Genomic DNA, 12737 nt, shown 5'->3' with positions numbered 1-12737 from the left:
AGCACGCATTGGCGACTATGTCCCAGTTCAAGTGCTCTTCACTGCTTTTGTGGCCAGACGTGGATTGTTCTCTCCCCCAGCCTTGGTTTCCTCCTGTGGTGCTTGCCTTTCTATCTTCATTCAAGATACGACAGAAGTGCCAGCAAGAGCCCGTTTCCAGACTAATCCCCATACACCTGAGCACTACTTGCCTTTCCCCTAAGGCAAATCCCTGCCGATTCCCAAGGCCTACGGTTTCAAGTTCAAGTTTCCAATGTTCAAGATTCTCCAGGATAACTCGATGGCTGGTCTGCAGTCACACTGAAGTGTTCTCTCCTCCCTCGGGAATTTCTGCATGCAATCCTTTTGGCTGGAACACTTTGTATTCATATCTCTATCTGTCGAAATTCTTCCTCTCCTATAAAAGGGAATCGAAACACTGAAGGCCTGGTCTTTCTTGGCCATCCAGAATGATCTCCCTCTGAGCTGCCAGAGCATCTGTCTGCACGACTTTTCTCCTGCTTAATACTTGCTACCGTGTACTTTTTCATAGGCATCTCCCTCCTATGATAGATTATAAACTCAGTGACAGCCACGTCTCAATCTTTTGATCTGAATAATCTCCCAATAAGAAGCACACAATATGGGGAGAATAAATTTGTTGAATAGTTTGTTTTAAGAATACGATTCAATTTGGGGCACCTGGGTGGCTCAGTCGTTAAGCGTCTGCCTTTGGCTCAGGGCGTGACCCCAGCATTCTGGGATCGAACCCCACATCAGGCTTCTCCGTTGGGAGCCTGCTTCTTCCTCTCCCACTCCCCCTGCTTGTGTTCCCTCTCTCGCTGGCTGTCTCTCTGTCACATAAATAAATAAAAATCTTAAAAAAATAAAAATAAAAAAAAAGAATACGATTCAATTTAAGATAGCCAACCCATATTTCTCCATCTTTACCCCAAGAATGGCGTATGAAACTTTGTTAGACGCTTTGCAAAAATAAGGATTTAAAAAAATATTTCTCACAGGAGCATCATGGTCAATAGGCCCAGAGTAGATAACAAAGAACATATGTTGAATTGTGAATGAAATTATTTTTATGTCTTGTTTTTGGTAGGGAAGCTTCTGTTTACCTGAGATAGAATCATTATCTTACATCTGGAGGCAGAACAGCAAAACCTCGACTTCATAACTTTCTTAATCTTATCCACTTTTGATTCTCTTTGTATTGCTTGTGGTAAACAGAATACCCTGCCCGGACACATATAAAGTGTTCAGTAAATGCTTGTTGACTTAATGGGTGGGTGAATGAATGAATTCATTCATTAATATGCTGGACCCAGAAACCCCATGAGGTCCACCAAGAGAAAAATATATATGTTTATCAATTGACTTCTTTCCTTTTTTTTTTTTAAGATTTTATTTATTTATTCGACAGAGATAGAGACAGCCAGCGAGAGGGAACACAAGCAGGGGGAGTGGGAGAGGAAGAAGCAGGCTCATAGCGGAAGAGCCTGATGTGGGGCTCGATCCCACAACACCCGATCACACCCTGAGCCAGAGGCAGACGCTTAACCGCTGTGCCACCCAGGCGCCCCCAATTGACTTATTTCTTGTCTCACACAATGGTTTTGGGGCCAATTGCAATCCGACGGAAGGTATATTGATGCATTATGAATGCTCAGTATCGTGGGTGCAGGTATATCTTGCTATGATCAAGAAACCCCGAGAATTAGCAGAACTATTTTCATGTTTGCAAAACCATTAAGGAGAAGGGTATATATTTGTGTGCCCATATACAATCCTTTTCAGTCATGCTAATCCTTCAGGCCACACGTTTATATGTTTCAGGACTGTAGGAGACAGGGAGCTATTGGTGTAAGAAAGATAGGGGTAAAAGTTAAGCCAGAGTCAGTGTTAACACCTTAGCATTTGTGGAGAGACTGAAGTCTTTCAGGTTGCAAATAGATAATTACCATGGTGTGACCTTGAGGCCGAGATTCTCACAGTAATATTTTCTACTTGTCAATGGGGAAAATATATATTCACGGGTGTGTGTTTGCATAGATATCTATATATAATATTCACATTTCACTTAATTATATATATTTAAAAATTACATATGCATATATATGTGTTACATAGTATGTATCTGTGTATATGTGTGTATGTCCATATAATCTTTTAAAAGATTCATTTATTTGTTTTAGAGATTGAGAGTGCCCATATAATCTTAAATTCTACATAATTATCCTCCTAAGTAATTAACGTTTTTTTAAATATTTTTTTATTATATTATGTTAGTCACCATACAGTACATCCCTGGTTTTTGATGTAAAGTTCCATGATTCGTTAGTTGCGTATAACACCCAGTGCACCATGCAATACGTGCCCTCCTTACTACCCATCACCAGCCTATCCCATTCCCCCACCCCCCTCCCCTCTGAAGCCCGCAGTTTGTTTCTCAGAGTCCATAGTCTCTCATGCTTCATTCCGCCTTCTGATGATACAGACGTAGTGAAGAGAAGGGCTATATGCACCCCAATGTTCATAGCAGCTCTGTCCACAATAGCTAAATCGTGGAAGGAGCCGAGATCCCCTTCAACAGATGACTGGATTAAGAAGTTGTGGTCCATATATACAATGGAATATTGTTCAGCTATCAAAAACAACGATTTCTCAACATTTGCTGCAACATGGATGGCACTGGAGGAGATAATGCTAAGTGAAATAAGTCAAGCAGAGAAAGGGATAAAGAAAGGGGGGTAATCAGAAGGGGTAATTAACATTTTTAAAACTCGGGCAATTGATTTCCCCAAGTGATAAGTGGAAATGCGTTTGATAATCATTGAGGTCAAAATTCTTCCTTTGAAAGGGTATCTTTATATTCAAACTAGCTCAAGTGAAAAGGAGGGGTTCTGGTATGAGTAGAGAGATCTCACGGAAACAAAGGAGAGCCACGCCCTAAGGGAGGAAAGGCCATTAGTAAATAAGACAGCCTCTCTCTCTCCAAGTCTAGTTCTCTGCTCTTACTATCTCTGTGTTTATTTTCCCATTTCCCCCTCTGCCCTGCTTTTCTCCATGACTCCCCTTCTTGCTCTGTCTCTCTCTCTTGCTATGTTGTCTTTGCTCTCTGCTTCTCTTTGTCTAGCTATCCCTAGAGAAGGACTAATGGAAAGATTGTCACGCCCAAATAATTCTACACTGGCCCCATCAACCTTCAGAACAACGTTTGACCTACTCTCCCAACACCAGCTACTGTGCCTCGTGAATAAATTTCAGCCAAACTTCAGCAACTTGGTTCTCCTGAGATGCTTTTATTTGACTAAAACTAATAATCTATAATCAGAAATCTCTAACCTTAGCTGTGATTGATGCCAAATAGGTAACAGAGAAAGATACATTTGAGAAATTGACTCATTTGAAACGCCACAATCTCTTCTTGCATTTTTGATTGGATAAGCGAAACCATTTCACCTTGAGAAGTGGCACCTAAGCTGATTTATAAAGAACGTTTGGCATTCTGTTCCGCTAATCTAGGATATTGACTCACAATTGATAGAGTTCCCAAGTATTCCTTAAATCCACATTTTTCTTGAGTGGAAATGAAATCAGTTGGTACCTAACCTCTTAAAAATAAGATAATTAACGTGCTACTCAATCTTCTTTTCCAGCTAACAAGATTCCTCTTACTTTTCCTCTTTTAAAAAATCATTTTTAATCCTCCAGTGTATTTGACTCTGTTTTGAAAGTACGTCAATTTCTTACACGTTTTGTGTTCAATTCTGTAGGTGACGCCATCTGTTTTCATTAGGTCCATGGGACAAATAACCAATATGTTGTTCATTAAACACAAAAACAGATTGCACCTGGGTGCTTAAGTAAGACAGTGACATTAAATTTCTCCACGTGACTGTCTTTAAAAGCAGAGGAGGAATGAAACACAATCTAATAGTAGCAAAGATTTTATGTGAATTCTTTTTTTCCCAGGAGCTCCAAAAGGTCAGAATATTTCCTGAGATACCCTTGAGATTTGGACTCCTACCATGGGGAATGGAAGAGCCTGGATCTAGCCTTCTCTTGCTCTCTTTCTCTCTCTTGCTCTCTCTCTTGCTCTCTTTTTTCCTATCTTTGCCTCCGCCTTCTGCTTCTCTCTCTTTGGATTCCACTATTCTCCCTTCTCTTTCCTGGCTCATCTATGCCCTCGTCTTCCTGGCAGCCACAAATTTCTTTAAAGCAATAATGATAATGATATAAGCAAGAGCTTCCATGTATTATTCACCATGGACCAGGCACTGTCCAAAGCACTTTGCATATCTTGGTTTATTTAATGAGTGTAATAATTCTAGGACTTAGGTACAGTAACAATCTCTATTTTTCAGAAAAGCAAACTGAGGTTAGGTAACTTGCTTAGGAAACAAAACATTAGAGTGGTAGCAGAAAATTTATTTTTCTTCTAAGTTTCTGTTCTTTGGTTCTGTGACTTGAAAGCAAATGCTTCCCTTAATGGGTCTTATTTAGTTCAACACAAATCTATTAAATGTTAAGCATAGGGGTGCCTGGGTGACTCAGTTGGTTAAGCGGCCAACTCTTGATTTCAGTTCAGGTCATGATCTCAGGGTCACGAGCCTCGTGTTGGGCTCTGTGCTGAGTGTGGAGCCTGCTTGAGAGTCTGTCTCTCTCTCCCCCTCTGCCCCTCCCATTGGCCCCCTCCACCCACTCACGCTCGCTCTCTCTCTCTCTCTCTCTCTCGTAAAAAAAAAAAGTTAGGCACAGATTTAGACTAGAAGGAGGGATGTGAAAGAGAGGCAAAAGTAAATGAAACTCTCGGAGAAGAGCAGCAGGTAAGCGACAGTTTCAACAAAGAACAAAGTGAGCTCTTCCCTCATCATGATAGAATCTTTGAGAGCAAGTGCAGGGTAGTATATCTCCCATATGAGGCAACATTTCAGTTGGGTTTTAGATGGTGATTAGAGATTAATTTTAAATTGGGCGTGAATAATAATGATGAAAGCCAGCACTCACTGAGCGGGCTCTCCTGTTCGACACCATATAAGAGCTTTACACGAATTACTGACTCCTTACAGCAACCGTATCAGGTGGGTTCCATGAGTATATCCGCTCAATAGATGAGGCAGCAGAGGCTCGGAAAGCGTGCCAAACTTGCCCGAGTTACTGTGGTTCTGCGGTGCGCAGGGTCCCCCGCATGCAGCCTTGACGCCAGAGCCCGTGCTCTGAGCCAGCGAGCTACGCAGTGGCACCTACCAGCTGCCTGTTCATTGAATTTCACTGTCTTTCCTCTAGGAAAAGAGATTTATTCTAATCTCGTTTTCGATATTTTTATTATACCAAACTGCCTTGGCTCTGCCTAACACTCCTTCTATTTTCAAAGGAAAATATAGCCGGCTATTTTGTTCTTTGCTAGGGCCGCTACGCTATTTTGCTTGGATGTCAAAAGAGACACCATTCATTGGGGCCGGCTCTGGGACTGTAATGTGGGTCAGCTCCCAGACTACTGCCACAAGACCAGAGGTCAGGTGGGCTTCCTCTGCTGCCTGAGTTGCTGGACACCTGGAGAGCTGTGTTGACAAGGATCCTGAGGCTCTGTGCAGGCTCAGGGGGGAAGAATGCGGGGATTTACGGGGATGTGTGTTGGGGGCTCCCTTAGGGTGCAGAGTGGTCTGGCAGGGGTGTGCGCCAGAGAAGATGTGTGTGAACTTTGCAGAATAGACAATTCCTCCTGGAGTCGATTTGGCTCTGACCCAAGAGAACTTCCTCAGGGGTTATGGGAATTGAACAGAGAGTATTAGGGAACAGACCAGTAGAAACCCAGAGGCTAAGAAGGAGAAGGTATCTGGAGAGTGACTTGAGGGTCCTACCAAGGGGCCATCCAGGGAATTCTCAAAAGCCAGTGGAGAGAAAGAATAGCTTTAAGCATCTCCCAGACCAATAGAGTATAAAGCCATTTTATGAGTCTCTGTTCAAAGTGAGTGCATTGATAAAAAGCCTTGAAATAATATTGTAGAATTCAAGGAGAGTGATAAAGCCAGTACCCAGGAAATGGACTTACTTCACTGGAAAGTTATTTTCCAAGCACCCCCCACCCCCAGAGGCCTGGTAAACGTTAACATAGTTCTGGAGTCCTGGCATGTGTCCTCAGATCATAAATAACAATACTTGGGAGGACTGGGATTTTATCTGTACCTTTAGATGTGGAATGGGTGATTCAGAGTGCCTGATCGGTTGTGGGGACATGGGCCGGATGAGAGTAAATTAGCCACAGACTTACTCTGCGAAGTTAAAGTTTCCTCCACAGTCTTGCGTGGGCGCTCCTAAGACTTCATTCCTGCTGTCATTTCCAGGCAGCAAAAAGTGCCTGGGAATCTTTCCATTTCAACAAAGACTATCTGACACCTTTTGTTTTAGAAACCATGAAAACTTTAACCATGACAGAGAGATTTAGACCTTCTTTTAGCATATATGTTGACTCCGGTGTCACTAAATTAGAACAAATGATGCCAAAAATATAGTAAAATCCTTAGTAAAAAAAATATGGGCAGGGAGAGAGGGAAAAGACACCTGATTTTATCCAGACGCATGTTACCAAACGGTTTTATAGTAAGCGAGGTTTCTAGAGCAAATTGTTTATCATGCCCACCATTCATCGCCCCCAGATGTATTTTTAGATGCTGAACAATTAAAAAAAAATTTTTTTAGGTGAACTACCAAAAGTGGGGATTAAAATGCAAAGTGTTTTGTGTAGAGCCAGAAATTGCTGGTGACGGTAATCTAAGTTAATTATCACTTACCCACTCTGTTTCTTTGGAATGGAATGTGGTTGCGGGGGACTGTGAGGGGCATGGAGACAATAAAAATGTATTGAAGGTAAATTGAAAAAAAAAAAAAAGACAACCACAGATGCTGTTTTAATCATCACACACGCTATGTACACGCTGTACGAAATCTGTGTGTCCGGCGAGGATGAATGAGTGGAAGCTGAGAGTCTATAAGAAGCAGGACAGAGAAATAGTCGAGGGAAAGGCCAGTAGACGGAAATGAGGTCAAAGGAAATGAGTTCAGTTTGTGCATGTGTTCCCCAAGGAGAATGAATGGCGAACGAGTGTCTCCTGATGGGAGCCAGTTACAATGACACTGGACCCTGATGTATTTACTGGTGACAGTCGTCCTGCTTCTGCCCTGGGAGCCAAAGTGGCACGGAGAGCTGGCCAGTGGTTGTGGCAGTCTGTGCAAAACTGGAATTCTTCTCCCCTCCCTTTGGAAATCTACTTTCCTTAGATAATACGTGAACATGGGTTCTCTCTATAGATATGCATTTGTTGGACTTTGGGTTTAAAAAATATATATACCTAGTTTTAAAAACGAGGAAAATATTGAACATACAGAGTGATTTTTCCTTTATTCCTCTCTAGTGCCTTCCTGAATCTTTAGCTTGCCTTCTACTCACCTCTCACTGCGCAAGTTAAGAAAGAAAAAGAAACGCAGGGATCAGGCCCAAGAGCCCCTAGTAGACGTATTTCTATACGGGCTTATGTATGTATATATATATTACATGTATGTAAACATATTTTAAAGTAAGATGAAGTCTACAGCACACTGAAAACACAATCACAATAGTTGTAATTATATGAAATTCAGTATGTTTTAAAAGCTGACCTATGATTGATGGGCAGAGTAAACTACTCAGGGCTTGGTAACTTCATTGGGTCCCTTCCCACCCATCCTCGCATCTCAAACTGAATGTCCCTTTCTCATGGGGCCCTCCCTAAACTTAAAATGAGCTTAAGACCCTTCTGTTACTCTGTGACTATCTCTCATATGGTTTTTCCTTTGTTGTGTCAATGTTGTTTGTGTTTCTTCATTTTCTTTCAACTTTTCCCAGAATCTATAAGCTCCATTAGGACAGGAACTATGATGACTTTACTTACCACAGTGACTTATCAGAGTACCTGGAGCATAATATCTACTCAAAACTCATCGTAGGAAAAAAAAAAAAGGACTGTAAGTCGTTTGCACGTGATAATCAACATCAGTATTACACTGCCAAACCAAGTTTCAAATGTATTTTTTTCTTTTTGGTAATTGGTAAGTGTCTGAATGGCATTCGCACTCGTAGGATTCCTTGATGCTGTGTACGGGTAACCCTTCATCACCACATCCAGACCGCGTGGATTTGAACCCCGGCGCTGCCCCTTACCCGCTGGTTAACTAAGAGCAAGTGACTTGACTTCTCTTCTTTCATTTGTAGAACAGGACATTAACAGCACCTGTCTCATGGGTCTGTAATGAGAGTAAATGAGCTAACACTTGTAAGGTTTTTACGTAAGCGACAGAAATACGTAATAAATGACCCGAGGCTATACAGGACATAGTGTTCGTTAACAAGCAAGCAAAGGTATAATAAATGTGTAATACGTGTTAGATAAATTTATAATACGTGTATGTATAAATGTAGTACGTATGTATTTATCCATCCAACCAATCTTTCCCTCGCTAGATGGACTTACCAGCTTCAAAAGTTTCCTGAAGTCTGAATTCAGTGAGGAAAACCTTGAGTTCTGGCTTGCCTGTGAGGACTACAAGAAGATCAAGTCCCCTGCCAAGATGGCTGAGAAGGCAAAGAAAATGTATGAAGAATTCATCCAAACAGAGGCTCCTAGAGAGGTAGGTCTTGTGGGTAGGTGGGTGAGTGTGGCCGTCGTTCTCTGAGCTGGGCAGCAGAGAGGATGGGAACCGTGCTCCTGGAGCACCGTAAGCAGTCAGGTGAACGGACACAGACATCCCGATCCCAGGCCTTCCTCCACGTGTGACTTCGGACGGGTCCCTGATTAAAGTTCTCCCATCCTCGGCCCCCTTCGCTGGAAACATCTCACATACATGTATGCAGATGTGCCGAGAACACGTTTAAAACTGCAGCTGTTGTGACTTTAAAAATTCTCCAAGTCTTGTATTTTGAAGGAAAATTTACCAGTTCCTGTTGACGCGTAGCCGATTGGCCCACATGACACACTTGCGCAGCAAGTAACAATCTCAATTTTGTCTCTCTGAATATTCACCTCAGACTTTTCCCAGGAGCAGCTGGTGGGGAAACACGGTGGTAAGAATTGGAACTAAGATTTTGAAAAGAGAAATGGCCACGCATAGTTCAATATGCAGATAAGTCATACACTGCAAATTGTCGTTTGACCATATCTGAAAGTAATGCAGTAATATTTTCCTGGCTCAGCAAACAGATGAATATTTACCAGAATGATTCATTAGAGGAGGCCAATGCACGTCAAAGTAATAGATAAATAGCAGTTATTCGTTGCTGGATACAACATGTTAGCATTTTAATTAATTAATTAATTAAGTTTTAATTTAATTAATTTTAATTTAATCTCTTCTTTTTAATTTTTTTAAGACATTTATTTATTTGAGGAGGGGGAGAGGCAGAGGGAGATGGAGAGTGGACCTCAAGCAGACTCCCCGCCGAGCGGGGAGCCTGACATGGGGCTCGATTGCACGACCCTGAGATCATGACCGGAGCCAAAACCAAGAGTCAGTTGCCCAACCAACCAAGCCACCGAGGTGCCCAAGACATCCCTTCTTTCAAACATTAAGATCAGGAAAGAGCCTTATACTTCTTTGGTGTTCAACCATCCTGAGTAGAACTGCCTCCCTAGCTCAGTATATACTCAGCGTAAGAGAAGGAAGAAGCATGGCTTCAGCGTGGCCGAAAGAATAACAGACGGGGAACAGAGAGGTGTACACCATGGCCTGTCCCTCCTGAGCGTTAGTGGGCATGTGACTTGACCTCATTGGGCTCGGAGTCTTCACATGAGAGGCAGGCCCTGGACGTCAGCTCTGAGGCTGCCCTGTATCGTCTTCCCCGCCCCTGCAGAAAGCGCTTCAGCCCCTCTCACCGTGGAAATCTCACCAGTCTCAACTCCTCCATCCTGGACCTTGGAGCACAGTTCGTGCCCCTGCCAGCTTATTCTGGCCTGGCACTCCCCCATCAGGCTTTTGTTCCTGCTCCCTGCAGCCACACCAACATCCTCTAAGCCCAGCTAGTTTTTCTCAGCCCCGAGGACCTCTAGCAGCCCAAGAGAGATCTGTAACGTTCTCCAGTGTTCCAATGCAGAACCACAGGCCGATTTGGATGGTTTCTTTCTGTTTTACAGCCAGATAGCATAAGGGTCCTTAAAGCACACAAGATGATAAACAGTGATTTCCCTCAAATCACACTCAGGCACGTCCATGCAGGCTGTACACTGCAGAACTCTAGGGGACCATTCACATGGACCCTAAAATGAATGGTGTCCCCAGAAATTGTGCAATGTGTCGACACAGCACTCAGGACCTACAAGCCACGATGCCCTCCAACACTGCAGTCTACTGGTTAAAAGCTACATTGCTAAGCTTTTGAATCCTCTCTACCACTTCGGACCTTGAGCAAATCACTTAACATTCTGCTCCTCAGTTGTAAGACGTAGATGTCAGTTTCTGCCTCAGAGGTGTGAGGTTAAGTGGGTTCATCAGCATGGAGCCTGTTAAAGTAACGTTCCCAGCAAGGAGCCTGCACAGAAGAAGCACTCAATAAACAGTAGCTGCTATTCTTATTGCTATTCTGTCAAAAGCACCATTTCCTGGTTTGTTTCAGGAAAGACCAAGTTTCCTTGCTCCTCCAGAGGCATGCACGAGGTCCTGGGTTCTGGGCAGGATTCCTCTCTCCTCTTCACTGTCTCCATCAGGCGTGAAACCAAACGCTGTGGAAGAAAGGTTGAGGGATTGGGCATCAGGACACCTGGATTCAAATTCTGAGTCTTGGATGCAATTTATACATCTTAGCTCTGTGACCTTGAGAAAGCCACTGGAGATAGATAGATAGATAGATAGATAGATAGATAGATAGATAGATGTAGATATATCTATCTATCTATCTATATATATATATCTCGTGATGGTTCAATGCGGTATGCACGTACTAGCTGTCGGTGGAGGGTCTGACACCTGGCAGGTGTCTAACGCAGCTTGGATCTTAATCTGACTCGTGCGTGTCTTGGAGCGTCCCTTGCCTTACCCCATTACCTATAAAACAGAAATGATGTGTCTCACTTTTTATGACCCTCTGCCCCTCATGTGTTTTATGGGCGACAAATTCCACTTCCCTCCCCACCCGTCATCAAATCCCGCAACCCGTGCTGACTCCTGACCCTGCTTCCTGGCCCACAGGTGAATATCGATCACTTCACAAAGGACATCACCATGAAGAACCTGGTGGAACCTTCCCTGAGCAGCTTTGATGTGGCCCAGAAGAGAATCTATGCCCTGATGGAAAAGGATTCACTGCCTCGCTTTGTGCGCTCTGAGTTTTACCAGGAATTAGTCAAGTAGTAATTCAGCTGGGCTATGGCAATCACCCTGTGAGCTCTTTCCTCCTTAATAACCCTAGCATTTTCCAGCAACCTGCGTATCTTCCCGTAGCAGCTTCGTTCAAAGACACCCAAACAGGGAAAATCCCAAGGGGGTTGCTTACTCTTTTTGTGCACTTTGGTTTGGTGGTTTATCTGTTGTCTGAATGCCTTCCTTTCCCGGGGTTCTTCTTCCTGTCCCGACCTTAATTAAGTTCTACTCCGTGTGTTTTTGTCACAGCTAAACAGAATCAGAGAAAAATTCTGCTGAAGGCAAGCAAATATAAGACAAGAATATGATATCATTGAATGTAGATCTATTTGGTTTGGGTAATGAATCTGTGCCTAAACTGGCCTGAAAAGAATGTGGAGGTAGAAAGACCAATTTCAAGTGAGATTAATTGATCTCATTTGTTGTTTTCATTCTGACCCAGGGGCAATCACCCCTGTATTTCTGACTTTGGTTAGTAAAAGGCGAAACGGATTTTATGAGGCAGCCGTTATTTGATTTTTTAAGCAAATACATTATTTAAAATACCAATTTTCCCTTTAGAGCGTCTTTGTGTTGGCCGGAGATCACTAACAAGAGATACAAACATGAATGTGTTGTGTTTATACAAAATGGATATGAACACAATCCATATTGAGTCTTTCTTTATACCTCTCTCATAATTCCCCCCACCCAGTTACCATATTCTGTATTAAATCAATGACCTGGCAACGGAGTATTTAATAAATGTATATATGCCTCTTGTATTTAGGCCCAATGTTTCAATTTTCAAATTATTTTAAATCCATGTGAGTAGAAAATTCCAAAATTTTCAACTTCAATCATGTCAAGTAAAACAGATGCTGTCCAGCACAATGTCCCTTACCTCAGTATCAGGAGATCTATACGCTAAAATGGAAACATTCTGTCAAGCCTAAAATGGTTAATCACCCTATGATGCCATCTGTTTGTTTAGGAAATGACGATTATCTTCAAAATACCAAATTATCTTTAGAAAAATTAATTTGACTATATGTAGAGGCTTTCTAAGTAAGACAGAGTTGCAAAGGACCCTGAATTTTGCAAAATAGTGTGACTTTTTTTTTTTTTTAGCAACCCCATCTTGCCTCCCTATTTTGCTCCCTGTGTTAGTGGATCGTACTTACCCTCAAAGTGCACATTTATGCCCCAACGTGCCTTGCACGCAGCTGACTGCCAAGTCATGATTTTTTAAGTAGGTTTAACCTTTTAATTGTCTTTCATTATTAAAGTCTTGCTAGATTTCTTTTTTTTTCTTTAGTAGATTTGATTAAGTAGTGATTTACATAATTTAGTAATAAGGAGAAGCAAGCTAACCACGTACG

The 12737-nt window shown here is 42.5% G+C and overlaps 1 protein-coding gene across 1 annotated transcript in view; it reads left to right on the top strand.

Annotated features, from left to right (window-relative positions):
• The window catches only part of RGS5 (regulator of G protein signaling 5), a 42326-nt gene extending 30744 nt beyond the window's left edge, over nt 1–11582 (top strand). Inside the window, exons 4-5 of the mRNA XM_045809687.2 lie at nt 8489–8655; nt 11206–11582. Of these exons, the coding sequence (XP_045665643.1) occupies nt 8489–8655; nt 11206–11367 (329 nt within the window). The 3' untranslated portion in view covers nt 11368–11582. The remainder of the gene's footprint in view (nt 1–8488; nt 8656–11205) is intronic.
• The last annotated feature ends 1155 nt before the right edge of the window (nt 11583–12737 follow it).

The sequence above is a fragment of the Ursus americanus genome, chromosome 2, assembly GCF_024610735.1.
Source record: "Ursus americanus isolate L20-20 chromosome 2, mUrsAme1.1.p, whole genome shotgun sequence".
NCBI classification, from domain to species: Eukaryota; Metazoa; Chordata; class Mammalia; order Carnivora; family Ursidae; genus Ursus; species Ursus americanus.
The sequence above is the reverse complement of the archived record's forward strand: the minus strand, read 5'-3'. Positions and strand labels throughout refer to the sequence as shown.